Raw genomic sequence first — 27,741 nt, 5'->3', positions numbered from 1 at the left:
CTCTCTCACTCTCTCTCACTCTCACTCACTCTCTCTCTCTCACTCTCTCTCACTCTCTCTCTCTCACTCTCACTCTCTCTCTCTCTCTCTCACTCTCTCTCACTCTCACTCACTCTCTCTCTCACTCTCTCTCTCTCACTCTCTCTCACTCTCACTCACTCACTCACCTCACTCACTCACTCACTCACTCACTCACTCACTCACTCACACACACAGAGGTCACCCCATTGGAGGCTCTCAAAAAATTACTGCACAAACATTTGCATAAACATGAGGAGATTAGCATGAAGAATAATCCAGCTTTACCCAGCATGCATTGGGATGTGGCAGAGAGGGCCAGACGGATATCGCTCAGTGGGCAGCCAACCTGAACAATCCCAGCACTCGTTATCTACGTCTGTCTGTCTCTCTATCACTGTATCTGTCCATCTGTCTGTCTGTGAATATTTCCGTAACAGTCAATCTGTCTGTCTATTTCTGTCTGTCAGTCTCTGTATCTGTCTGTCTATCTCTGTATCTCTCTCTCCCTCTCTTTAATAATAATGCTGATAATAAGTAACCTCAGGAAGTTCAATCAGTAGAACAGGAACCTCGATGGGGAGTAAATTCCTGATTGGACGATAGCTGTTTTGATACTGTGTGTCTGAATGTACTAGCAGTATCACAATAATATCTACTCTTTTAATACTGTGGAACATACACTGAGTGTACGACACATTAGTAACACCTCCCTAATTATGAGTTGCACCCCTTTTGCCCTCAGAACAGCCTCAATTCGTCAGGGCATGGACTCTACAAGTCGTCGAAAGCATTCCACAGGTATGCTGGCCCATGTTGACTCCAATACTTCCAACAGTTGTGTCAAGTTGGCTGGATTTCCTTTGGGTGGTGGACAATTTTTGATACCAGTGGAGGCTCTTCAGAGGAGGAAGGGGAGGACCATCATCCTCAGTGAATTTCATAAAAATGTAAATTGTAAAACATAATTTTTTTGGTCCTTTTCAGATAAAACTATACTAAATATAATCACGTCACCAAATAACTGATGAAATCACACTACTTTGCCAAGAAAGTCTACAGTAGCCTCAACAGTCCTCTGTAGGGTAGCACCATGGTGCAGCCAGAGGACAGCTAGCTTCCGTCCACCTCTGGGTACATTGACTTCAATCCAAAACCTAGGAGGCTCATGGTCCTCACCCCTTTCCATAGACTTACAAACTAATTATGACAACTTCCAGAGGACGTCCTCCAATCTCGATTGAGATTGCGTCATCTTTGGATCTGTTGGGGCGGTATGAGAATTGGAGTGGGTCTAGGGTGTCCGTGAGGATGCTGTTGATGTGAGCCATTACCAGCCTTTCAAAGCACTTCATGGCTACTGACGTGAGTGCCACGGAGCGGTAATCATTTAGGCAGGTTACCTTGGGCACAGGAACTATGTATGAAAGGCATTTAGTTCATCTGGTAGGCTCGCGTCACTGGGCAGCTCGCTTCTGGGTTTCCCTTTGTAGTCCGTAATAGTTTTCAAGCCCTGCCACATCCGAAGAGCATCAGAGCAGGTGTAGTAGGATTCAATCTTAATCCTGTATTGACGCGTTGCTTGTTTGATGGTTCATCTGAGGGCATAGTGGAATTTCTTATAAGCGTCCGGATTAGTCTCCCGCTCCTTGAAAGCGGCAGCTCTAGCCTTTAGCTCGAAGCGGATGTTGCCTGTAATCCATGGCTTCTGGTTGGGATATGTACATATAGTCACTGTGGGGACGACGTCATCGACTCACTTATTGATGAAGCCGATGACCGAGGTGGTGTATTCCTCAATGCCATTGGATGAATAACAAAACAGTCACTGGTACTTCCTGCTTTAGTTTTTGCTTGTAAGCAGGAATCAGGAATCAGGAGGATAGAATTATGGTCAGATAGAATTATAGTCAGATTTGCCAAATGGAGGGCGGGGGAGAGCTTTGTATGCATCTCTGTGTGTGGAGTAAAGGTAGTCTAGGATTTTTTTTCTGGTTGCACATGTGACATGCTGGTAAAAATTTGGTAAAACTGATTTAAGTTTGCCTGCATTAAAGTCCCCGGCCCCTAGGAGCGCCGCTTCTGGGTGAGCATTTTCTTCTTTGCTTGTGGCCTTATACAGTTGGTTGAGGGCGGTCTTATACGGAACCCAAACTGGCTGTGCGCAAGCGCCATCGTGCGCTAAATGACTTAAATGTAAATGTAAATGTAAAAATTTGGAGACAGGTCGAAAAGCATTAAACATGTATGGCAATTTAGCTAGTTAGCTTGCACTTGCTAGCTAATTTGTCCTATTTAGCTAGCTTGCTGTTGCTAGCTAATTTGTTCTGGGATATAAACATTGAGTTGTTATTTTACCTGAAATGCACAAGGTCCTCTACTCTGACAATTAATCCACACATAAAACGGCCACCCGAATCGTTTCTAGTCATCTCTCCTCCTTCCAGGCTTTTTCATCTTTGAACTTATATGGTGATCAGCATCGAAACTTTCATAGTATTACCACGACGACCGGCAAAACAGTTAGTCTTTCAATCACCCATGTGGGTATAACCAATGAGGAGATGGCATGTGGGTACCTGCTTATATAAACCAATGAGGAGATGGGAGAGGCAGGACTTTCAGCGCGATCTGCGTCAGAAATAGAAAGGAGTTCTATTTTAGCCCTTGGCATCGCAGACACTCGTTGGCGAGCAGTGTGGGTGCAATAATTGAATAACATGGATTTCTAAATGTATTTTGAGACGCTCGCGTACGCGACGTGTCCGGTCTTATCAGCATGTTAGTGCCAGCTTCGCTTTGTGGTGGTAAATAGACGGCTACAAATAATACAGATGAGAACTAGGTAGTGTGGTCAACAGCTAATCATAAGGTACTCTACCTCAGGCGAGCAATACCTCGAGACTTCTTTAATATTAGACATCCCGCACCAGCTGTTATTGACAAAAAGACACACACCCCCACTCCTTGTCTTACCAGAGGTAGCATCTCTGATCTGCCGGTGCATGGAAAATCCCGCCAGCTCTATATTGTCCGTTTCTTCGTTCAGCCACGTCTCGGTGAAACATAAGATGTTACAGTTTTTAATGTCCCATTGGTAGGATCATTTTAATAGTAGGTCATCAATTTTATTTTTCAACGATTGCACATTAGCAAGAAGAATGGAAGGCATTGGGAGTTTGCTCGCTCGCCTCCGGATTCTCAGAAGGATCCCCGATCTGCGTCCCATTTTCCAGTGTCTTTTCTTCACGCAAAAGGCGTGGATCTGGGCCTGTTCCATTGAAAGCAGGATATCCTTCTCATCGGACTCGTTAAAGGAAGAAGTGTCTTGCAGTCCGTGGTGAGTAATCACTTCTCTACTGTCCAGAAGTTATTTTCGGTCATAAGAGACGGTAGCAGCAACATTACGTACACAATAAGAAAAAAAAATAAGTTACACAAGGCGCCAAAAAAATGACAAAATTGCACAATTGGTTGGGAGAATGTAAAACGTCAGCCATGTTCTTCGCACCATCTTTATGAATGAGAGTCATCCAATATGCTAAAATAGAAATAAGGCCATGCTCATGAAAAATAAATCGTTCTCTCATCTTAAACGGCATTGACCGCCTCTGCTTGACACACACGGGAAACTGTTGAGCGTGAAAAACACAGCCTTGTTGCAATTCTTGACCCACTCAAACCGGTGCGCCTGCCACCTACTACCTGTTCAAAGGCACTTAAATATATTTTCTTGCCCATTCACCCTCCGAATAGCACACATACACAATATGTCTCAATGCTTAAAAATCCTTCTTTAACCTGTATCCTCCCATTCATCTACACTGATTGGATTTAATAAGTGACATCAATAAGTGATCATAGCTTTCAGCTGGATTCACCTGGTCAGTCTATATGGAATGTTTTGCACACTCAGTGCATATCAAATAGTACTGTGGCTCAGCTAACCATTGTTTGTTCTCTCGCCAGTAATCAGTGACATCTGCAGGGAAGTTGTTTGCACCCAGCGGCAGATAGCCTAGCGGTTGAAAGTGTTGGGCCAGTAACTGTGGGTTGCTAGTTTGAAACCTCGAGCCGTCTTGGTGAGAAATCTGTTGATGTGTCCTTGAGCAAGGTAGTTAACCCTAATTGCTCCAGGGTCACCATCAATAATGGCTGTGTCTCAGGGGGAGTGGGCTATGCAACAAAAAAATTATCACACAAATGTAAGAACCCACCTAATTATTATCTCATTAATGAGCATGTTTTTATTCACATTTTGTAGGACTGTTTTGTTTGATCTAAATTAACTCTGCCTGTCTCTTTGATTCCATCATTTCTGGATGCTAGAGTTGCAACTGTCTCCTCACCTCCCGATTCAGGGTCGTGGAAGTTGGGGTCCAGACCTTTCTCCAGGAACTTGGACACCTTTTCGATGTTCCTCTGCTGTACATACTCCATAAACTTCTTCAGGTTCGCCTGGGAGACAGACAGATAGAGAGTCCATGTCATTCAACTAGTATTAAAAACATATTTAAATGTAATTCATGCAAATCTAATTGCATTTAATATTGAGGAGGGGGAGCGGTGTAGAGTTTGAGAGAGGGGGCGAGATTGAGAGAGAGAGCGATAAAGAGATAGATAAAGGAAGAGAAATAGAGTGGATAGGGAGAGATGCATCGGGAAGGAGGGGAGAGAAAGAGAGAGGCAGTGAAATAGAGCAAATGAAGGACAGTTAGGGAGATATAGAGAAAGATAAAACATAGAGGGAGAGAGAGCGCTGTGATTGGATGATGTAACACTCATGTGGAGAGAGATGTTTAATAATGCAGGTGCGAGATGAAAGCTGAAGCACACTCCCGTGTGTGTTTGTGTTCCATGTCAGTCCAAGTGGAAGATTTAGGTGGATACAGTAGTGCATTAGGCACCGTTGGGTAGACCATAATATTCCATCTCTCTGTACTTCCAAAGCAGCAAAAAACTCACTTTCTATTCATCAAGAACAAAATACAGTACATAGAACTTCTCTTTAAAGGATCAGACCATTTACCCATGCCTTTTCCTGTAACCAACTAGTTCCTATACTGTGCATTATAAGTAAAGGAGACAGCACTTAGGTTTGGTGTCAAGTCCATGAAACAAGGAAGTTTGCAAGCAAAACACCACAGCCATACAGTACAATGTAAGGACAATACATATTGAATACTTTTATCTGAATAAAAGGTTGAGGTGAATTTCCACTTCAATTCAGTTACTTAGTGATTCAATTTGAATTTCTGTTTAATTCCTGAATTGACTGAATGTAAATGGTATTTACCCCCAATCCCTATTAGCCTAATTATCAACCTGTAAAATATTCTCAATCAATACTACTGAATTAGAAACCTTGGGTTACTTGAGAGATTCCATATGCTGACAACAGCTTTCTGTGAAATAATGATTCCACTGTAGATGTAGCTTTAAATTAAATCCAGCTAACATCATTGAGAAATAGGAAATAGGTAATACAATATTGATACAGCATCTGAAATATTCAATACAGTTTGAACACACAGTATCTGAAGTAGTCAAGACTATATTGGTATAGTATCTAACATAGCTTTATTGTGAGATAAAGAGATGGTATTAAACATAGAGGCTAGAGGAGAGAGCTGTGTTCAGATATAACCCATCTGGCTAACAGAGAGATATCATTACTATTCTATTCTCAAGGTTTCTCTGCCTCACTTGTTACATAACCACCACATGCACTGAAACCTACAGTACACACATACACACACAAAGTAAAAGGTGCAGTGACACAAACAAAATATTATTTTTTACAGACGTACTGTACACACGCTTGCACAAAAAAACACACACGCACACACCACACACACCTTGCCTGTGGCCAGCATCGCTAATTAGCAGAACATCATGTAGAAGGCGTGTGCCACTCACCATGTAAGGCGTCAAATATATTCGTCCTTCCAAAATCCCTCTCTTTAACTCCTTCACAACTTCACGTCTCTCTCGCGCTCCCTCACTCAGAGACATCTCCTCCGCTCTCGCCCATACCTGGCTACCCTGGCTCACTCACACACACACAGGCACTGAGAATGACTGCCGACTGCTCCTCTCACCATCATCAGCTGTACTGAGGAGAAATTCACTCTGGCTTTTTTCAGATTATATGATAAGTGGTTGTTATGGTGATAGGATACAAAGTGTGAGCTCTGACTGCCAGAAACATACGTGTGTGGGAAGATAAGTCTGTGCGTGTGTACTATGAAATGCATTACTAGAAAGGCCAGAGGGATGCTTAGCTAGCAATGTGTTTCGTGTAATGTGTGTAATATTGCCCGTTGAGTGCAGAGGAGAGGAGACAGCTTTGTTATGGCTAATCTACTTAAGTACACATCCTAATGAACACCATCACACACGCACACACACACACACACACACACACACACACACACACACACACACACACACACACACACACACACACACAGAGTATCATACTACAAAGTGGAACAGTATACATTTCCCTTCAATGCGGTTCCAGCCACAGGGCAGACTCCTTTATTGAAATACAAATGCTGTCATTGATGACTGGGAGCCTTGTTAGGCACAGGAAAAAGACAGGAGAGGATGTGCACGTGAGACTGTTTGTTTGTTGGCATATGTCTGCGTCCCAAGTCCCAACTTGATCTCATAAGTAACTGTAACAATGTAATTTCACAGTCTGCGAGAGGCTAACATTCACAGATTTGCAAAACATTACTGATGTTTACAAATAAGTGTGAGAGGTTAGGTTGAAGCATGTTAGCAAGGGGGTTAGGTTTATTTTAGTTTAGTGGTAATGGAAAGGGTAAGGGTAAGGTTAGTTTGAGTCATGCTTGAGGGTGCAACACTGCCAAATGTAAAGATCAGACACAAATTGGCCACAAAACAATCCCTCTACTGTTACGTTTCTGGTGTGATTTCAGGCTGCCTAGTCTCCAGCTCAGTTTAATTCACAACACGGGTTCAGGGGTAAAATCTAATCGGGTGGTCAATTTGAGACACACACACCGGTCATTCTAATGTCATTACCACGGGAACCCATATCATAGCAACGAGAAGCCCTCCCCATAGTAACGCGGTACACACACAGAAACAGATGAACCAGCAAAAGAGAACTGACAGATATGGGACAGAACACACACAGGTGTCACACACGCACACATACACAAGCACGCCGTGCCACGCACTGATACAGAATTTTAATTTGAGCCAGTTTGTTACAGCAGGAAAATAATCATGCAGAAACAAGAAATGTGAATTATTTAGATTATAATTAATGGACATTTTTGAAGGGATTGATATATTTTTCGTTACTGCAAATCAAGTCTGACATTTTAAAGCGAAAATTTGAAACTTTAGAAGCTTTTTTAAACCTTGGATACACTACAATTTTGCATTTCCTGTTGTGCAGGAAAATTCTCAACAAAAAAAAGAGTGATCAAATTAAGATCCTACATCTGTACTCACGTGTCACAGACACATACACACACACAACCACTGTCTACCTAACAATAACACATCAGAATGCCCTTCAGTCAGGGAGATTTTCTCCCAATCAGCACTGATTACAGACCGTACCTTTCCCTCACTGTATCCAATAGTAAAGGTTAATATCTGCCAACACAGCAGGCCCAACACAGCAGGCCCAACACCCAGCAGATCCTAAATTCACTGTCAGAGCATAAGATATTGTTCATATAACCATGTGTTAGTGTGTTTTTTTTGTGTTGTAAATCACAAAGTGCATCTGCATTTCCTACAAAGTAAAACAATTATCAGCAACAGAAGAGTGATCAAATTAAGATCCTACATCTGTTCACAGTACATACTACATATTCTTCTTGAGAGGAAGTAACCAAGTATACACTTCAGAGTTCACTGGGGAGCAAGTAACCATGTACACTTGCCAGGAGAGTAAATAAAGTCAATGACTTTAAGGATTTAGATAAATAATCCCATGGTTTAATCCTGACACTCTTTCTATCTCCAGGGTTTCTCCTCTTAGACTTCATCTGCTACCTTCAGATAATGGCTACTGTCTCCCTCCCTCTGTCTCCCTCCCGGAGTTGTTTTCTCTTCCTTCAGGCATTCCTCACTAAATGTAACTAATCCTACATTTGCATTTTGTTCACCAGTGTGTTTAGTCCTCATAGTGTAGCACAGTAGGTGAACTCATTAGGTATATCTGACACTCCATGGACTACATTTCCTCACATCATCAATTCATGCCTCTGTAGCTCCTAGTCACAGACAACTGGGTTATAGTATGTACCATCACGGATCAGCAGTCATCATTGAGCCCCAATGTAAAGTAGTGGGTTAATATCAACTGGACCTTGAAATACACACATGCTTTCATACATCACAACTACTTATCATTACATACTAGCGGAAGCAGCTGAACGGCTGGAACGGCTGGAACAGAGCAAATGGAACGGCATCAAACACACGGAAACCATGTGTTTGATGTATTTGATACCATTCAACGCATTCTGCTCCAGTCATTACCACAAGCCCTTCCTCCCCAATGAAGGTGCCACCAACCTCGTGTGTTACATACAGTACTGTATGTAAACATTGTGTGTGGAATATGCACATACTGTACACATCCAGACGCATCACAATTACTCAACCATCATGAAGATTTGATGTATTCACACATGCTCTGGACCATCATAACAACTACTTAACTATCTCATGTAAACACTAGGCACACTTGATCCAGCGTGCACGGAAACTTACTAGGTGAGCCAAACCAAGGGATTTACACACAAGCTCTGGACCATCTTAACTAGTTGGGCTAACCATCACACGTGAATACTTACTGCCTGTGAAATACACACTCACCCAACATGCCCAGAAACATCACAAGTTAACCATCACACGTGAATACTTACTGCCTGTGAAATACACACTCACCCAACATGCCCAGAAACATCACAAGTTAACCATCACACGTGAATACTTACTGCCTGTGAAATACACACTCACCCAACATGCCCAGAAACATCACAAGTTAAGCATCATGTGTGAATACTGTGTACTCTGTTAATTCTAAGTGTCAGGGATCAGAAGGATCACCTGGATCCTCTGTGAATTATGTCAACAAATGATGATATCAGTCATGAGTAAATGGAACCGACAGACAGGCTAAGGAAGCATATAACATGGCTCCCTATGGCACCTTCTGTACTGCTCTACAATGGCCCAGAGCCATATGTTTAGTTTACAGTCACAAAGTATCAATAACACGTTATGGGGAATAGACAGTCATTTGAGATTTGGTCTTTGTCTCAAATGATTCCTTTCCAACCATTTTGCACTACTTTTGGTACAGAGGCATATGGCTCTGTCACGAATGGTGCACTGATTCCCTATTTATTCCTCATGTTATGTAGACACCGTAGATCTATATCCAACATGCTGTATGTTGGGAGTCAGTATCTATCTGAAAGCTCAGGGTCATATGGCTTTCAGACAGCTACATGGCTGCACACTGAAGATGTGCACGAGGACTAGGATATGCAGTACAAGGAAGCATATGGAAGGGAATAATTACATATTTGGCCAACACTAATGCTTTCTGAATCAATGCTCTTTAATAGGATACTTCCTATGCTTGTATAGTTAGCATCAGCAGCAGGGGTGCTCAACTCCCCACCACTAACATAAAGTGATGGCTGTGTTACATGGAGAGGGGGCATATCCAGCTGTCTGTTCTCCACATGTGAATCTGATGACGAATTCATTTTATAATTAGTTCACCATTGTGTAGATCATATTAGTGTGTAGATCATAGTAGAAAAGCCAACGATAAAGGCATTAAAGATTGCGCTCCTTTTTTTCGTGTTGATCTTTTGGCGGTAGGGGCATTTGATTCAGAAGCCCTGCGCACTGGGTAGGCAAAGTGTTCCCATTTTTAACCATTTCGTTTTTCTGAAAATACAATCTCTGCCTACCCGGTGGACCAGGAGATCTGTGAAAAAATCTAGAGTGCCTACTGCGCTGGCCAATCGGATAGCTCAAATCACCGTGCCTACCTACAGCTTCCACGACCCCGGCCACAGCAAAAGTTTGACACTAGCTTACGTGAGATTTAATAACTTTTAAAACCATGACCAAGAGAGACTGTCAAAGAATACAGCAACGAGCTGCTGTTTTTATTAGTGAGTTGATATCTACGTTTTATTCAACACTGTCAACACTATTACAAAATATAAAATGCGCTTCGCTCTACTTCCACTCGCAATGACTGAGTAGTCAAGTGTATCGATAGCCCTACGTTTTATTATTATTAGCAGCTCGACTCTGTCCCTCTCTGTCTCTCACTCTGGTCAGTCTCACCGGAGGAAAGAAGGGAGAGAGCAGGGACCATGAGAGGCTGACCCTCTGCTGTTCCATCCCTCCGCTGAGACTAATGCCATGTTCAAAATAACTTCAGTGTGTTCAAGACAACTGGGAACTCGGGGAAAAAATGAAATCCGACTGGGACAAATCTTTTTGAACGGTCATCCTACTCGGAAACTCTGGCATCTTTCTAGAACTCCGACTTTCCGACCTGAAGTTCACTAATGTCATGATTTTTTTTTAGTTTCCAGTTGTCTTGAAAGCACCATGACCATCAGATGCAGGTACAGTCAGTCCAGTAAAATAAAACATTTAATTATTTCAATTTATGCTCAGCTGTGCCTCGCAAGTGTTACACCAACTAATCTATTTTGTTATCAACTCTTGAGTTTTGAAATATAATATGGTCTGAGAAGGACAATATTAGCAGGCCAGGCATATAACCGATATGCTGTGATAATGTATTAGGCCTCTGCACAACCCTCATTCCTACACAACTGTTTTAAGTCAATGCTAATTAATGGTTAATGTTACATTTGTTTAAAAAAAATCTGAGTGGTAGATATAGGCTTACTTTTTGACTGCGAAAGTAATCTTGACTCAGATATGGTTGGTGACCACTTAAATGGCACATAGCGTGGCTTCAAATGGTGTCTGGATTTTACCCACTTCCAAGCATCAAAATAAACATTTGTTTTCTTAAAAGCCTGAAATCAGTGCAACCCAATGTAAACAGCATTAGCCTGCAGAGTTTGTTCCAGATCCCCTCCTGTCCTTTTGTTGGCTGTCTTATATAAGTGTTAAGATGAAGCAGGCAGGCCTTGACCTGTATGTCCCAGATGCTTTATACAGAAATCATCCTGCTGCAGGGGCGATGCATTTTAATTAAAAAAGAGAGAAAGAGAAAGAGAAAGGGAGAGAGAGAGAGAGAGAGAGAGAGAGAGACAGAGAGAGAGAGAGAGAGATGGACATTATACTATCATATCCACAGCCAGTGAACAGCTAGAGGAGTAATGGAGTAAGAGAAATATGTCACAGCTCGAGTACAGTCGGCCTCCTACAGCACAGCTACCACTCCATCTCTAATGGGAATCCACAGTATCTAAAGCAGCGATTCTCAACTGGTGGGTCACGACCCGGGAGATTTTGAATGAGTCACGGTGTTTTTGTAGATTTTTTTTTCAATTAAAAAAATACTCCAGCCTGAACTTAAATGACTAAAACCAGGTATATATTGGTAGAAAGTGACTCAATAATGTTATCTCTGAACTATTTTTCTTCAATCACAGTATTTTCATTATAGAGCTATTAGCAGTGTTATTTAGTGGATATGGGTAAACTTGAATTGTTTTCTTTGTCATAATTGCTACAATTTCGATCAATATAGTATTAAAAATAGTTTTTCAGATTGCATTTTGGCGAATTTTTGTTGTGATGCAAATATTGTCGTGACTGAGACAACCTGGTTTAATTTGGGTCCCGAGGCAAAACCAGCTGAGAAGCACTGATCTAAAGCACAGCTAACACAACGCACAGAACAACGCAATTAAGATAATATGCCTAATATGCATTCATATACAGTGGCAAGAAAAAGTATGTGAATCCTTTGAAATTATCTGGATTCCTGCATAAATTGGTCATAAAATTTAATCTGATCTTCATCTAAGTCACAACAACAGACAAACACAGTCTGCTTATACTTTCAACACACAAGTCATTGTATTTTCTTGTCTATATTGAATACATCACTTAAACACTCACAGTGTAGGTTGGAAAAAGCATGTGAACCCCTAGGCTAATGGCTTCTCCATAAGCTAATTGGAGTCAGGAGTCAGCTAACCTGGAGTACAATCATTGAGACGAGATTGGAGATGTTGGTTAGAGCTGCCATGGCCTATGAAAAACACAACAACATTTGAGTTTGCTATTCACAAGAAGCATTGCCTGATGTGAACCATGCCTCGAAGAAAAGAGATTTCAGAAGACCTAAGATGAAGAACTGTTGACTTGCATAAAGCTGGAAAGGGTTACAAAAGTATCTCTAAAAGCCTTGATGTTCATCAGTCCACGGTAAGACAAATTGTCTATAAAAGTTCAGCACTGTTGCTACTCTCCCTAGGACTGGCCGTCCTGCAAAGATGACTGCAAGAGCACAGTGCAGAATGCTCAATGAGGTTAAGAAGAATCTTAGAGTGTCAGCTAAAGACTTAAGTAAATATCTGGAATATGCTAACATCTCTGTTGCCGAGTCTATGATACGTAAAACACTAAACAAGATTGGTGTTGATGGGAGGACACCACAGAAGAAGCCACTGCTGTCCAAAAATGACATTGCTGCACGTCTGAAGTTCTCAAAAGAGCATCTGGATGTTCCACAGCGCTACTGGCAAAATATTCTGTGACCAGATGAAACTACAGTTGAGTTGTTTTGAAGGAACACACAACACTGTGTGGAGAAAAAAATGACACAGCTCACCAAAATCCCTCATCACAACTGTAAAGTATGGTGGAGGGAGCATCATGGTTTGGAGCTGCTTTGCTGCCTCATGGTCTGGACAGCTTGCTCTTATTGATGGAAAACTGAATTCCCAAGTTTATCAAGACATTTTGTAGGAGAATATAAGGCTATCTGTGCACAGACACTACACCAGGTATGTGCACAGACACTACACCAGGTATGTGCACAGACACACACGAAAGGGAGTGAGGAGAGGGAAGTGCAAAGGATTACGGTCACAACTTGCAGACTTGTTTACGCTGTTGTGCGTTTTTACTTTGCTACCTGACGGTTTTTACTTTTTCATTACCGTATATTTTTACTTTTTCCCTCACTCAACTTTTTTTTTCAACTTTCCTACCCCGGAGGTTTTATCTGGACATGGTTCGTCAGGACTTCAAACAGCCGAAGCTAAGTAACATTAACATGATGCCTTCTAATTGCAGTCGTTGTACTCATAATATACAGGAGAACGATCGCCTTACGGCAAGGATAGCTGTGCTGCAAGCCCAGCTTCAGACGCAATCGTTAGGCAAGGGTCATTTCAGTGTAGGAAAGGATGAAACAGCGTCTGTGCCACCAGCAAGTACAGATAGTAACGTTAGTATAAACCCCCTCGCACGGTCCCCGCAGCCGGACATCTTTCTCATGGCTTCTGGAGGGAAACGCTGTAGGAATGCTCAACCGGTGTCGCTTATTCAGCCGACAGAAACTTTCAACCGGTTCTCCCCGTTAAGCGAGTCGGAGTCGGAGGCCGAGACTTCTCTGGTCTCTGCTCCTCCCGCTGTGGGGTCTGAGACGCCGACGGCTCCCACCATTAGCTCTGACAAATTGAAAACCCTAGTCATTGGCGACTCCATTACCCGCAGTATTAGACTTAAAACTAATCATCCAGCGATCATACACTGTTTACCAGGGGGCAGGGCTACCGACGTTAAGGCTAATCTAAAGACGGTGCTGGCTAAAGCTAAAACTGGCGAGTGTAGAGAGTATAGAGATATTGTTATCCACGTCGGCACCAACGATGTTAGGATGAAACAGTCAGAGGTCACCAAGCGCAATATAGCTTCAGCGTGTAAATCAGCTAGAAAGATGTGTCGGCATCGAGTAATTGTCTCTGGCCCCCTCCCAGTTAGGGGGAGTGATGAGCTCTACAGCAGAGTCTCACAACTCAATCGCTGGATGAAAACTGTTTTCTGCCCCTCCCAAAAGATAGAATTTGTAGATAACTGGCCCTCTTTCTGGGATTCACCCACAAACAGGACCAAGCCTGGCCTGCTGAGGAGTGACGGACTCCATCCTAGCTGGAGGGGTGCTCTCATCTTATCTACGAACATAGACAGGGCTCTAACTCCTCTAGCTCCACAATGAAATAGGGTGCAGGCCAGGCAACAGGCTGTTAGCCAGCCTGCCAGCTTAGTGGAGTCTGCCACTAGCACAGTTAGCGTAGTCAGCTCAGCTTTCCCCATTGAGACCGTGTCTGTGCCTCGATCTTGGTTGGGCAAAATTAAAAATGGCGGTGTTCGCTTCAGTAATCTTACTAGTATAAAGACCTCCTCCATTCCTGCCATTATTGAAAGAGATTGTGATACTTCACATCTCAAAATTGGGTTACTTAATGTTAGATCCCTCACTTCCAAGGCAGTTATAGTCAATGAACTAATCACTGATCATAATCTTGATGTGATTGGCCTGACTGAAACATGGCTTAAGCCTGATGAATTTACTGTGTTAAATGAGGCCTCACCCCCTGGTTACACTAGTGACCAAACCCCCCGTGCATCCGGCAAAGGCGGAGGTGTTGCTAACATTTACGATAGCAAATTTCAATTTACAAAAAAAAAAACAATGACGTTTTCGTCTTTTGAGCTTCTAGTCATGAAATCTATGCAGCCTACTCAATCACTTTTTATAGCTACTGTTTACAGGCCTCCTGGGCCATATGCAGTGTTCCTTACTGAGTTCCCTGAATTCCTATCGGATCTTGTAGTCATAGCAGATAATATTCTAATTTTTGGTGACTTTAACATTCACATGGAAAAGTCCACAGACCCACTCCAAAAGGCTTTCGGAGCCATCATCGACTCAGTGGGTTTTGTCCAACATGTTTCTGGACCTACTCACTGCCACAGTCATACTCTGGACCTAGTTTTGTCCCATGGAATAAATGTTGTGGATCTTAATGTTTTTCCTCATAATCCTGGATTATCGGACCACCATTTTATTGCGTTTACAATTGCAACAAATAATCTGCTCAGACCCCAACCAAGGAAGATTAAAAGTCGTGCTATAAATTCTCAGACAACCCAAAGATTCCTTGATGCCCTTCCAGACTCCCTCTGCCTACCCAAGGACGTCAGAGGACAAGAATCAGTTAACCACCTAACCGAGGAACTCAATTCAACCTTGCGCAATACCCTAGATGCAGTTGCACCCCTAAAAATTAAAAACATCTGTCATAAGAAACTAGCTCCCTGGTATACAGAAAATACACGAGCTCTGAAGCAAGCTTCCAGAAAATTGGAACGGAAATGGCGCCACACTAAACTGGAAGTCTTCCGACTAGCTTGGAAAGACAGTACCGTGCAGTATCGAAGAGCCCTCACTGCTGCACGATCATCCTATTTTTCCAACTTAATTGAGGAAAATAAGAACAATCCGAAATTTCTTTTTGACACTGTCGCAAAGCTAACTAAAAAGCAGCATTCGCAAATGAAGGATGGCTTTCACTTCAGCAGTAATAAATTTATGAACTTTTTTGAGGAAAAGATCATGATCATTAGAAAGCAAATTACGGACTCCTCTTTAAATCTGGGTATTCCTCCAGGGCTTCATTGTCCAGAGTCTGCACAACTCTGCCAGGACCTTGGCTCAAGGGAGATACTAAAGTGTTTTAGTACTATATCTCTTGACACAATGATGAAAATAATCATGGCCTCCAAACCCTCAAGCTGCATACTGGACCCTACTCCAACTAAACTACTGAAAGAGCTGCTTCCTGTGCTTGGCCCTCCTATGTTGAACATAATAAACGGCTCTCTATCCACCGGATGTGTACCAAGCTCACTAAAAGTGGCAGTAATAAAGCCTCTCTTGAAAAAGCCGAATCTTGACCCAGAAATTATAAAAAACTATCGGCCTATATCGAATCTTCCATTCCTCTCAAAAATTTTAGAAAAAGTTGTTGCGCAGCAACTCACTGCCTTCCTGAAGACAAACAATGTATACGAAACGCTTCAGTCTGGTTTTAGACCCCATCATAGCACTGAGACTGCACTTGTGAAGGTGGTAAATGACCTTTTAATGACGTCAGACCGAGGCTCTGCATCTGTCCTCATGCTCCTAGATCTTAGTGCCGCTTTTGATACCATCGATCACCACATTCTTTTGGAGAGATTGGAAACCCAAATTGGTCTACATGGACAAGTTCTGGCCTGGTTTAGATCTTATCTGTCGGAAAGATATCAGTTTGTCTCTGTGAATGGTTCGTCCTCTGACAAATCAATTGTAAATTTCGGTGTTCCTCAAGGTTCCGTTCTAGGACCACTATTGTTTTCACTATATATTTTACCTCTTGGGGATGTCATTCGAAAACATAATGTTAAATTTCACTGCTATGCGGACGACACACAGCTGTACATTTCAATGAAACATGGTGAAGCCCCAAAATTGCTCTCGCTAGAAGCCTGTGTTTCAGACATAAGGAAGTGGATGGCTGCAAATTTTCTACTTTTAAACTCGGACAAAACAGAGATGCTTGTCCTAGGTCCCAAGAAACAAAGAGATCTTCTGTTGAATCTGACAATTCATCTGGATGGTTGTACAGTCGTCTCAAATAAAACTGTGAAGGACCTCGGCGTTACTCTGGACCCTGATCTCTCTTTTGAAGAACATATCAAGACTGCTTCAAGGACAGCTTTTTTCCATCTACGTAACATTGCAAAAATCAGAAACTTTCTGTCCAAAAATGACGCAGAAAAATTAATCCATGCTTTTGTTACTTCTAGGCTCGACTACTGCAATGCTCTACTTTCCGGCTACCCGGATAAAGCACTAAACAAACTTCAGTTAGTGCTAAATACGGCTGCTAGAATCCTGACTAGAACCAAAAAATTTGATCATATTACTCCAGTGCTAGCTTCCCTACACTGGCTTCCTGTTAAGGCAAGGGCTGATTTCAAGGTTTTACTGCTAACCTACAAAGCATTACATGGGCTTGCTCCTACCTATCTTTCCGATTTGGTCCTGCCGTACATACCTACACGTACGCTACGGTCACAAGACGCAGGCCTCCTAATTGTCCCTAGAATTTCTAAGCAAACGGCTGGAGGTAGGGCTTTCTCCTATAGAGCTCCATTTTTATGGAATGGTCTGCCTACCCATGTGAGAGACGCAGACTCAGTCTCAACCTTTAAGTCTTTACTGAAGACTTATCTCTTCAGTAGGTCCTATGATTAAGTATAGTCTGGCCCAGGAGTGTGAAGGTGAACGGAAAGGCTGGAGCAACGAACCGCCCTTGCTGTCTCTGCCTTGTCGGTTCCCCTCTTCCCACTGGGATTCTCTGCCTCTAACCCTTTTACAGGGGCTGAGTCACTGACTTACTGGTGTTCTTCCATGCCGTCCATGGGAGGGGTGCGTCACTTGAGTAGGTTGAGCCACTGACGTGATCTTCCTGTCTGGGTTGGCGCCCCCCCTTGGGTTGTGCCGTGGCGGACATCTTTGTGGGCTATACTCGGCCTTGTCTTCGGACGGTAAGTTGGTGGTTGTAGATATCCCTCTAGTGGTGTGGGGGGCTGTGCTTTGGCAAAGTGGGTGGGGTTATATCCTGCCTGTTTGGCCCTGTCCGGGGGTATCATCGGATGGGGCCACAGTGTCTTCTGATCCCTCCTGTCTCAGCCTCCAGTATTTATGCTGCAGTAGTTTATGTGTCGGGGGGCTAGGGTCAGTCTGTTACATCTGGAGTATTCTCTTGTCTTATCCGGTGTCCTGTGTGAATGTAAATATGCTCTCTCTAATTCTCTCTTTCTTTCTTTCTTTCTTTCTCTCGGAGGACCTGAGCCCTAGGACTACCTGGCATGATGACTCCTTGCTGTCCCCAGTCCACCTGGCCATGCTGCTGCTCCAGTTTCAACTGTTCTGCCTGCGGCTACGGAACCCTGACCTGTTCACCGGACGTGCTTGTTGCACCCTCGACAATTACTATGATTATTATTATTTGACCATGCTGGTCATTTACGAACATTTTAACATCTTGACTATGTTCTGTTATAATATCCACCCGGCACAGCCAGAAGAGGACTGGCCACCCCTCATAGCCTGGTTCCTCTCTAGGTTTCTTCCTAGGTTTTTGGCCTTTCTCAGGAGTTTTTCCTAGGGAGTTTTTCCCAGCCACCGTGCTTCTTTCACATGCATTGCTTGCTGTTTGGGGTTTTAGGCTGGGTTTCTGTACAGCACTTTGAGATTTCAGCTGATGTACGAAGGGCTATATAAATAAATTTGATTTGATTTGATTTGATTTGATTTTGATTTGATTTTGATTTGATTTTGATCTGGCCACCAATTGAAGCTCAACAGAAGTTGGGTAATACAACAGGACAACGACCCAAAACACAGAAGTAATTTAACAACAGAATGGCTTCAACAGAAGAAAATATTCCTTCTGGAGTGGCCCAGTCAGAGTCCTGACCTCAACCCGATTGAGATGCTGTAGCATGACGTCAAGAGAGCAGTTCACACCAGAAATCCCAAGAATATTGCTGAACTGAAACAGTTTTGTAAAGAGGAATGGTCCAAAATTACTCCTGACCGTTGTGCAGGTCTGATCAACAACTACGGATAATGTTTGGTTGGGTTAATACTGCCAGAGTAGGGTCAGCCAGTTATTAAAACCAAGGGTTCACATACTTATTCCGCCCTGCACTGTGAATGTTTACACTGTGTGTTCAATAAAGACATGAAAACGTATAATTATTTGTGTGTTAGTTTAAGTAGACTGTGTTTTGTCTTGTTAGGTTCTTATTTTTCAGAGTAAATAACTCACAGACACTAGAGAAGCTTAACCAAGTTTAATTCTTCCCAAAGGGTCGACACAGCTGTATTCAGACACTGACATGGCTTCCCCCGTGGTGGTATTCATACCCCTCTTTGGGTGGAGTCTCCTCCTTATCTCTAAACATTGCATCCTTCTTGCTAAGCAGGGAATCAAGTGCTTCTACACCTGCATTGCTTGCTGTTTGGGGTTTTAGGCTGGGTTTCTGTACAGCACTTTGTGATATCAGCTGATGTAAGAAGGGCTATATAAATAAATTTGATTTGATTTGATATGAGCCTTCAACGGTTTCTCCCCTTATCAGTACTGTCACATGCAATTGTTTTCCTGCACTCAACACATTCCAAGCGTAGTTGTCTTACTACAGAGAACCATTCACTTCTCACTCCTTTATATACTATGCGTCTGATCTATCATGTCTTTAATATCTCAATGTTCAAAGTTTACCCCGAATCCAACAGTCTATTGTTGTGACGATCAGATCCAAGGTGATTCCAAAGGGTTCCCATACCTTTTCTTATGTTGTGCTTTTCTCCCCGATATATGATATTCTTAGCTAATAAACTTTCATTTCTCACACCGCACACTCATTATCTGGCACTCACTATTCGGGGGGAAAACACAGTATGGAACTACAGTAGAGTAGAGTATGGTAATATGTGTCTGATGCTGCTGCCAAAACCCAAACATGTCCTACAGACATTAAAGGAGTATTGTCATTAGCTTGTCCAGGCTGGCTTCCAACACACGTCCTCAAACCATCTGGACCTCTCCTCATATCTCGTAGAATGAGACGGGGATGGGGGGGAGGTAATGGGGGAGGTGTTGTGTGTAAGGGGGAGTTTGAGAGAGGCTATATGGAGGAAGTGGAGAGTTTTGGTAGGAGTGGGGGGAGTTGAATAACTAGAGGTAGATGGTTGAGGGGGATCTTGGTTGGTGAGAGAGTGGGGACAGGGTGTAGAATAAGGGCCCTGTGCTAGAAGTGGTAGAGTTGAGTAGTTTCATAGTAAGGCTGAGACTCATTCACCAGCTCAATTTTTATCCACAAACACATTTGATTCTTACTCTTGCCAGTATCTTTGTTGGATACCATTCCAGAGGGCTTATTCAAAATGTATGGACATACTGTACATGTTTATATAGAGGCCACATGTTTCATTGTTACTTAAAATACCATGAGAGAGCATCCAGTCTTTTCTATTTAGTGTGATGCACCCACTTAAATATTGTAGTCTCTGGCACTCAGACTAGGCAGACTCCAAGCATCAATTAGACATAATGACAAGCAAACAAAACCAAGCCGACTCCTCTTTGAGCAAATGAAAGGAATGAGGCCATCCTAGCGAGATAGAGAATTAACAACCGTTTGGATGATGATAATTAACATGATGAACATGAAATGAACATCAAATTAAAAACTCAACCATAACACCAGCTTTCTGAATAAACTGTTTTTCTGGGACATGAGGGCTGAGGTTAAGAAGAGTATCTCATTTATGACTGAGATGCACACTACATTGTAGAATAATAGTGAAGACATCAAAACTGTGAAATAATACGTATGGAATCATGTAGTAACCTACCTTATCACAACACAACTGATTGGCTCAAATGCATTAAGAAGGAAAGAAATTTCACAAATTAACTTTTTACAAGGCACACCTGTTAATTGAAATGCATTCCAGGTGACTACCTCATGAAGCTGGTTGAGAGAATGCCAAGAGTGTGCAAAGCTGTCATCAAGGCAAAGGGTGGCTATTTGAAGAATCTCAAATATAAAATATATTTTGATTTGTTTAACACTTTTTTGGTTACTACATGATTCCATATGTGTTATTTCATGGTTTTGATGTCTTCACTATTATTCAACAATGTAGAAAATAGTAAAAATAATGAAAAACCCTTAAATGAGTAGATGTTCTAAAACCTTTGACTGGTAGTGCATGATGTGTGTGTATGTGTGTGCGTGTGTGAGTGTGTGCGTGTGTGTGTGTGCATGCATGTGTGAGTTGTAGTAGAAAGTTTCACCCAGCTTTGCCCTGATCCTCTCAGGGAACATATCCATTGTATTTTACAGAGCGTCCTGGGTCCTGTGGAGACAGCATTCAGAGCAACTCAACCACAGCTAGATATACTATACAGTATGTAGCATGCATAGTATTTTATTTCTGGCATCCTTGATTTAGCTTGGAGTTTGCACTTTTGGGACAATTATATTCATTGGTTCCATTGTACCAGGCAACTGAAATCAAGTGCAGCTCAAGTATTTGAAGTGTTCAAATGTGTACATTTTAGGAGTCTGATTGAGCAGTCTTCACTCTCGACTCTGGAGCACACATACCCCCTGGTGACAGCTGGTCCAGCCCTGTCTGGAGCACACATACACCCTGGTGACAGCTGGTCCAGCCCTGTATGGAACACACATACCCCCTGGTGACAGCTGGTCCAGCCCTGTCTGGAGCACACATACCCCCTGGTGACAGCTGGTCCAGCCCTGGCTGGACCACACATACCCCTTGGTGACAGCTGGTCCTTTTCATTTTTGCAATGAAAAGGCCATGGACATTACATGTCCTGCTCCAAAGTGGAAATATGTGGAAATATGTTCTCAGGCTAGATTCTGTTCATACCATAACATGACCTGAACCAAAGTTGCTCAAATGATCTGATGATATAGGCCTAGATCTAGATATTGTTTTTACCTAAGCCTTCATGTGTTTGAAGTTTTTCCTAATTGTAGGCTACTACCTTTAGCACTTTAAGTTAATAAAGGATTGTATTGTTGAAATCTTTTTAGTTTTTTAAGCACTACCTCACTGCTTTAGCACATGGCCACATTCACGTGTTCCAATGTGAATTCTTTAAGAGATGTGTCTAAATGTGGCTACACAATTAACGTGTGTACATCTACGCACATGAATGTTTGTGGTTGGAGTCGTTTTTTGGGGGCAGCGGACTCTTTTCTTTGTGTATGTTCAATACTTTCAGATGTTGGTCGCCAGATTTGGCAACTTGCTTCAGCGGCTTGTCCCACACATCTCACACGAGAGAACTCACAGCTTGCCTGCTAGTGCTGCAGAAAGTATGTCTGTGACCCTTCGATTTTTGGTGAGTTGCAGCAGATAGAAAAGTATCGCAGTGAGTTATAACTTACTGTATAAGCTAGGAATCTTGACAGTTTGTGGCGTCGTCATGGAAGTGTGCCAGGTCAGTTTGCAGGCGACACTACAGTAGTAGGCTTGATCACCAACAACGACGAGACGGCCTACTGGGAGGAGGTGAGGGCCCTCGGAATATGGTGTCAGGAAAATAACCTCACACTCAATGTCAACAAAACAAAGGAGATGATCGTGGACTTCAGGAAACACCAGAGGAAGCAGCCCCCTATCCACAGGACAGTAGTGGAGAAGGTGGAAAGTTTTAAGTTCCTTGGCGTACACATCACGGACAAACTGAAATGGTCCACCCACACAGACAGCGTGGTGAAGAAGGTGCAGCAGTGCCTCTTCAACCTCAGGAGGCTGAAGAAATTCTGCTTGTCACCAAAAACACTAAAACTTTTACAGATGCACAATCGAGAGCATCCTGTCGGGCTGTATCACCGCCTGGTACAGCAACTGCTCCGCCCACAACCATAAGGCTTTCCAGAGGGTAGTGAAGTCTGCACAACGCATCACCGGGGGCAAACTACCTGCCCTCCAGGACACCTACATCACCCGATGTCACAGGAAGGCCAGAAAGATCATCAAGGACAACAACCACCCGAGCCACTGCCTGTTCACCCCGCTATCATCCAAAAGCCGAGGTCAGTACAGGTACATCAAAGCGGTGACCGAGAGAGTGAAAAACAGCTTCTATCTCAAGGCCATCAGACTGTTAAACAGCCATCACTAAAATTGAGTGGCTGCTGCCAACATACTGACTCATCTCTAGCCACTTTAATAATGAAAAAATGTATGTAATAAATGTATCACTAGCCACTTTAAACAATGCCACTTTATATAATGTTTACATACCCTACATTACTCATCTCATATGTATATACTGTACTCTACCATCTACTGCATCTTGCCTATGCCATTCGGCCATCGCTCATTCATATATTTTTATGTACATATTCTTATTCATTCCTTTACACTTGCGTGTATAAGGTAGTTGTTGTGAAATTGTTAGGTTAGATTACTTGTTAGATATTACTGCATGGTCGAAACTAGAAGCACAAGCATTTCGCTACACTCGCATTAACATCTGCTAACCATGTGTATGTGACAAATAAAATATGATTTGATTTTGATTTGATTTGGCTATCGGTCATGTCCTGAAGGAGGATTTTGTTGCTTATCCCTCCATGTCACAACGGGCAGAAATCAGCAGAGATTTTGGGGATCGTTGGAATTATCAGTTTTGTTCAAGAGCTGTCGACGGACAACATGTTCGGATCTGAAATACGGCAAACTCAGGCAGCGATTACTACATCTACATGGGCTTTTTCTCAATGGTCCTGATGGCAGTCTGCAATGCAAGGTACCAACCATATCCAGTTAAGATGCGCTAAATACATGTGACTATATACATATGACATGAAAATTCTATCAATATAAAAGTGATCTGGCATCCCAATAAGAAGATGGAGCCTATGTCCAAAGCATAGACTACACTATGCAGTTGTTACAGCACATATTTGATAGCCTTCATGTTCCTGTTTAATACTAATGGAAACGCTTTTTTTTATTCAAAGATTCTTCTGGCTTTGATGAAGCCAAGAAGATCTACAACTACCGCCACTCAAGAGCCAGAAGAATTTCAGAGAGCTGCTTTGGGATTCTTGCTACAAGATGGAGGATCCTGGGACGAGCCCTTGAGGTTGCCCCAGAGAAAGCAGAGACCATTATGAAGGCCTGCGTGGCCCTCTACAACTACCTTTGCACAGATGCTGACAACACATTCATCTACATGGTACATCCACCCGACGTTTGTTGACCACTCCACACCCACCTGCTTCCAGGAGAGTGGAGACAGGTGGTATTAGGGGACACCAGCTTCCTGGACCCAAGAAACATGTCGGCAGACAGGGCAACCAGAGTTGTTATAGATGTGCGCAACAACCTCAAAGACTACTTCCTCACACTAGCTGGTTGAGTGTCTTTACAGGGTGCTGCTATCACGTGTGGCGCCCTAAGGTAAATGTTGGAGTGTGATTTGGAAAACGTGCTGTTTGTGTCATGTTGTGAGCTACACACTTGGGTTTGTGGTCTTTCTTATTCACACTCTACAAATCACAATAAAGAGTACAATAATGACAGTCAATTTATCCTTCATATTTTTTGGGAGAGTAGACCCTCAAGACCTAACCTTGTGTAGTGGCCTTTCAATGCTAACTTTCCTGCCATAGAAAATGGGTGAGAATGGCTGTCCAGCTACAGACAATATGGGTAGACCCTCGAGACATTAACCTCCTCTACATAACACAAGGTTGTACATGGACATGTGTAGTGGCCTATCAATGGAGACCTTCCTGCTTTGGTACATGGGTGAGTGTCCAGCTGTAGACAATAAGGACAGATCCCCCAAGACATTAACCTCATCTACATAGTAAAATTGTACTGCTTTGTACATGAGCTAAGTAACTGATTCAAATAGTATTCAAAAAGAAGTACAAATAACCAGACAAAGACAGTTGCAGACCTTTTAGATATTTATTTACGATCACAAGAGAAAAATGGTGCAATGTAAAACAATGTAGTGATGAAAGGGGAAATAAGATAAACTAAGTGAACACCAGTAACATGTGAATGAGGAAATAAGTATAAAAAACATGCAAAACCCCGCTACGTCTATTTTGGATTTTGGAGCTGTTCTCCTTCTTTTTGTTGATTGTGCACCCTGCCTTGTTGCTGTCTTTGCTCTTGGTTGTATTAAACGTCTGTTCAACGGACCTCAGTCTCCTGCGCCTGACTTACCTTTTTCCTGCTATCTTGGATAACGTGACAGCTCCTCTGATTTCAGTACTTGTGGTCACCTCACGTCATTTCCGGTCACAACTTGCAGACTTGTTTACGTGCTGCTGTGCGTTTTGTTGCCAACCTTACTTTGCTACCTGACAACTTTACGTTTTTTACTTTTTAATTACCGTTTATATTTTTAGTTTTTTCTTAACTCAACTTTTTACATTCAACTTTTTCACTCCGGACGTTTGAACTGGACATGGTTCGTCAGGACCTCCACCAGCCGAAGCTAAGTAGTAACATTAACATGACGCCTTCTAATTGCAGTCGTTGTACTCATAATATACAGGAGAACGATCGCCTTACGGCGAGGATAGCTGTGCTGCAAGCCCAGCTTCAGACACAATCGTTAGGCAAGGGTAATTTCAGTGTAGGAAAGGATGAAACAGCGTCTGTGCCACCAGTAAGTACAGATAGTAACGTTAGTATAAATCCCCTCGCACGGTCCCCGCAGCCAGACAACTTTCTCATGGCTTCTGGAGGGAAATGCTGTAGGAATGCTTAACCGGTGTCGCTCATTCAGCCGACAGAAACTTTCAACTGGTTCTCCCCATTAAGCAGCGAGTCGGAGTTAGAGGCCGAGCCTTCTCTGGTCTCTACTCCCCCCGTTACGGGGTCTGAGACGCCGAAGCTTCCCACCATTAGCTCTGACAAATTGAAAACGCTAGTCATTGGCGACTCCATTACCCGCAATATTAGACTTAAAACGAATCATCCAGCGATCATACACTGTTTACCAGGGGGCAGGGCTACCGATGTTAAGGCTAATCTGAAGATGGTGCTGGCTAAAGCTAAAACTGGCGAGTGTAGAGAGTATAGAGATATTTTTATCCACGTCGGCACCAACGATGTTAGGATGAAACAGTCAGAGGTCACCAAGCGCAACATAACTTCAGCGTGTAAATCAGCTAGAAAGATGTGTCGGCATCGAGTAATAGTCTCTGGCCCCCTCCCAGTTAGGGGGAGTGATGAGCTCTACAGCAGAGTCTCACAACTCAATCGCTGGTTGAAAACTGTTTTCTGCCCCTCCCAAAAGATAGAATTTGTAGATAATTGGCCCTCTTTCTGGGACTCACCCACAAACAGGATCAAACCTGGCCTGTTGAGGAGTGACGGACTCCATCCTAGCTGGAGGGGTGCTCTCATCTTATCTACGAAAATAGACAGGGCTCTAACTCCCCTAGCTCCACAATGAAATAGGGTGCAGGCCAGGTAGCAGGCTGTTAGCCAGCCTGCCAGCTTAGTGGAGTCTGCCACTAGCACAGTCAGTGTAGTCAGCTCAGCTATCCCCATTGAGACCGTGTCTGTGCCTCGACCTAGGTTGGGAAAAACTAAACATGGCGGTGTTCGCCTTAGCAATCTCACTAGAATAAAGACCTCCTCCATTCCTGCCATTGTTGAAAGAGATCGTGATACCTCATCTCAAAATAGGGCTACTTAATGTTAGATCCCTCACTTCAAAGACAGTTGGCCCTCCTATGTTGAACATAATAAAGGGATCTCTATCCACCGTATGTGTACCAAACTCACTAAAAGTGGCAGTAATAAAGCCTCTCTTGAAAAAGCCAAATCTTGACCCAGAAAATACACTGCTCAAAAAAATAAAGGGAACACTTAAACAACACAATGTAACTCCAAGTCAATCACACTTCTGTGAAATCAAACTGTCCACTTAGGAAGCAACACTGATTGACAATACATTTCACATGCTGTTGTGCAAATGGAATAGACAACAGGTGGAAATTATAGGCAATTAGCAAGACACCCCCAATAAAGGAGTGGTTCAGCAGGTGGTGACCACAGACCACTTCTCAGTTCCTATGCTTCCTGGCTGATGTTTTGGTCACTTTTGAATGCTGGCGGTGCTTTCACTCTAGTGGTAGCATGAGACGGAGTCTACAACCCACACAAGTGGCTCAGGTAGTGCAGCTCATCCAGGATGGCACATCAATGCGAGCTGTGGCAAGAAGGTTTGCTGTGTCTGTCAGCGTAGTGTCCAGAGCATGGAGGCGCTACCAGGAGACAGGCCAGTACATCAGGAGACGTGGAGGAGGCCGTAGGAGGGCAACAACCCAGCAGCAGGACCGCTACCTCCGCCTTTGTGCAAGGAGGAGCAGGAGGAGCACTGCCAAAGCCCTGCAAAATGACCTCCAGCAGGCCACAAATGTGCATGTGTCTGCTCAAATGGTCAGAAACAGACTCCATGAGGGTGGTATGAGGGCCCGACGTCCACAGGTGGGGGTTGTGCTTACAGCCCAACACCGTGCAGGACGTTTGGCATTTGCCAGAGAACACCAAGATTGGAAAGTTCGCCACTGGCGCCCTGTGCTCTTCACAGATGAAAGCAGGTTCACACTGAGCACATGTGACAGACATGACAGAGTCTGGAGACGCCGTGGAGAACGTTCTGCTGCCTGCAACATCCTCCAGCATGACCGGTTTGTCGGTGGGTCAGTCATGGTGTGGGGTGGCATTTCTTTGGGGGGCACAGCCATCATCGTATCATCGGATGGGGCCACAGTGTCTCCTGACCCCTCCTCTCAGCCTCCAGTATTTATGCTGCAGTAGTTTATGTGTCGGGGGGCTAGGGTCAGTCTGTTATATCTGGAGTATTCTCCAGTGTCCTGTGTGAATTTAAGTATGCTCTCTCTAATTCTCTCTTTCTCTCTTTCTTTCTTTCTCTCTCTCGGAGGACCTGAGCCCTAGGACCATGCCTCAGGACTACCTGGCATGATGACTCCTTGCTGTCCCCAGTCCACCTGGCCGTGCTGCTGCTCCAGTTTCAACTGTTCTGCCTG

General features: G+C 43.3%; 1 protein-coding gene across 2 annotated transcripts in view; it reads right to left on the bottom strand.

Moving 5' to 3' along the window:
• shank3a (SH3 and multiple ankyrin repeat domains 3a) overlaps positions 1 to 27,741 on the bottom strand; it is a 383,230-nt gene that overhangs the window by 123,404 nt on the left and 232,085 nt on the right. For both annotated transcript variants that reach the window (XM_029758638.1, XM_029758640.1), the window contains one exon: positions 4,368 to 4,476. In XM_029758638.1, coding sequence (XP_029614498.1) covers positions 4,368 to 4,476 — 109 coding nt within the window. The remainder of the gene's footprint in view (positions 1 to 4,367; positions 4,477 to 27,741) is intronic.

Source organism: Salmo trutta, chromosome 7 (genome assembly GCF_901001165.1).
Source record: "Salmo trutta chromosome 7, fSalTru1.1, whole genome shotgun sequence".
In the NCBI taxonomy this organism is placed as follows: domain Eukaryota; kingdom Metazoa; phylum Chordata; class Actinopteri; order Salmoniformes; family Salmonidae; genus Salmo; species Salmo trutta.
Note: the sequence above shows the minus strand (reverse complement) of the source record. Positions and strands in the feature narration are given on the sequence as shown.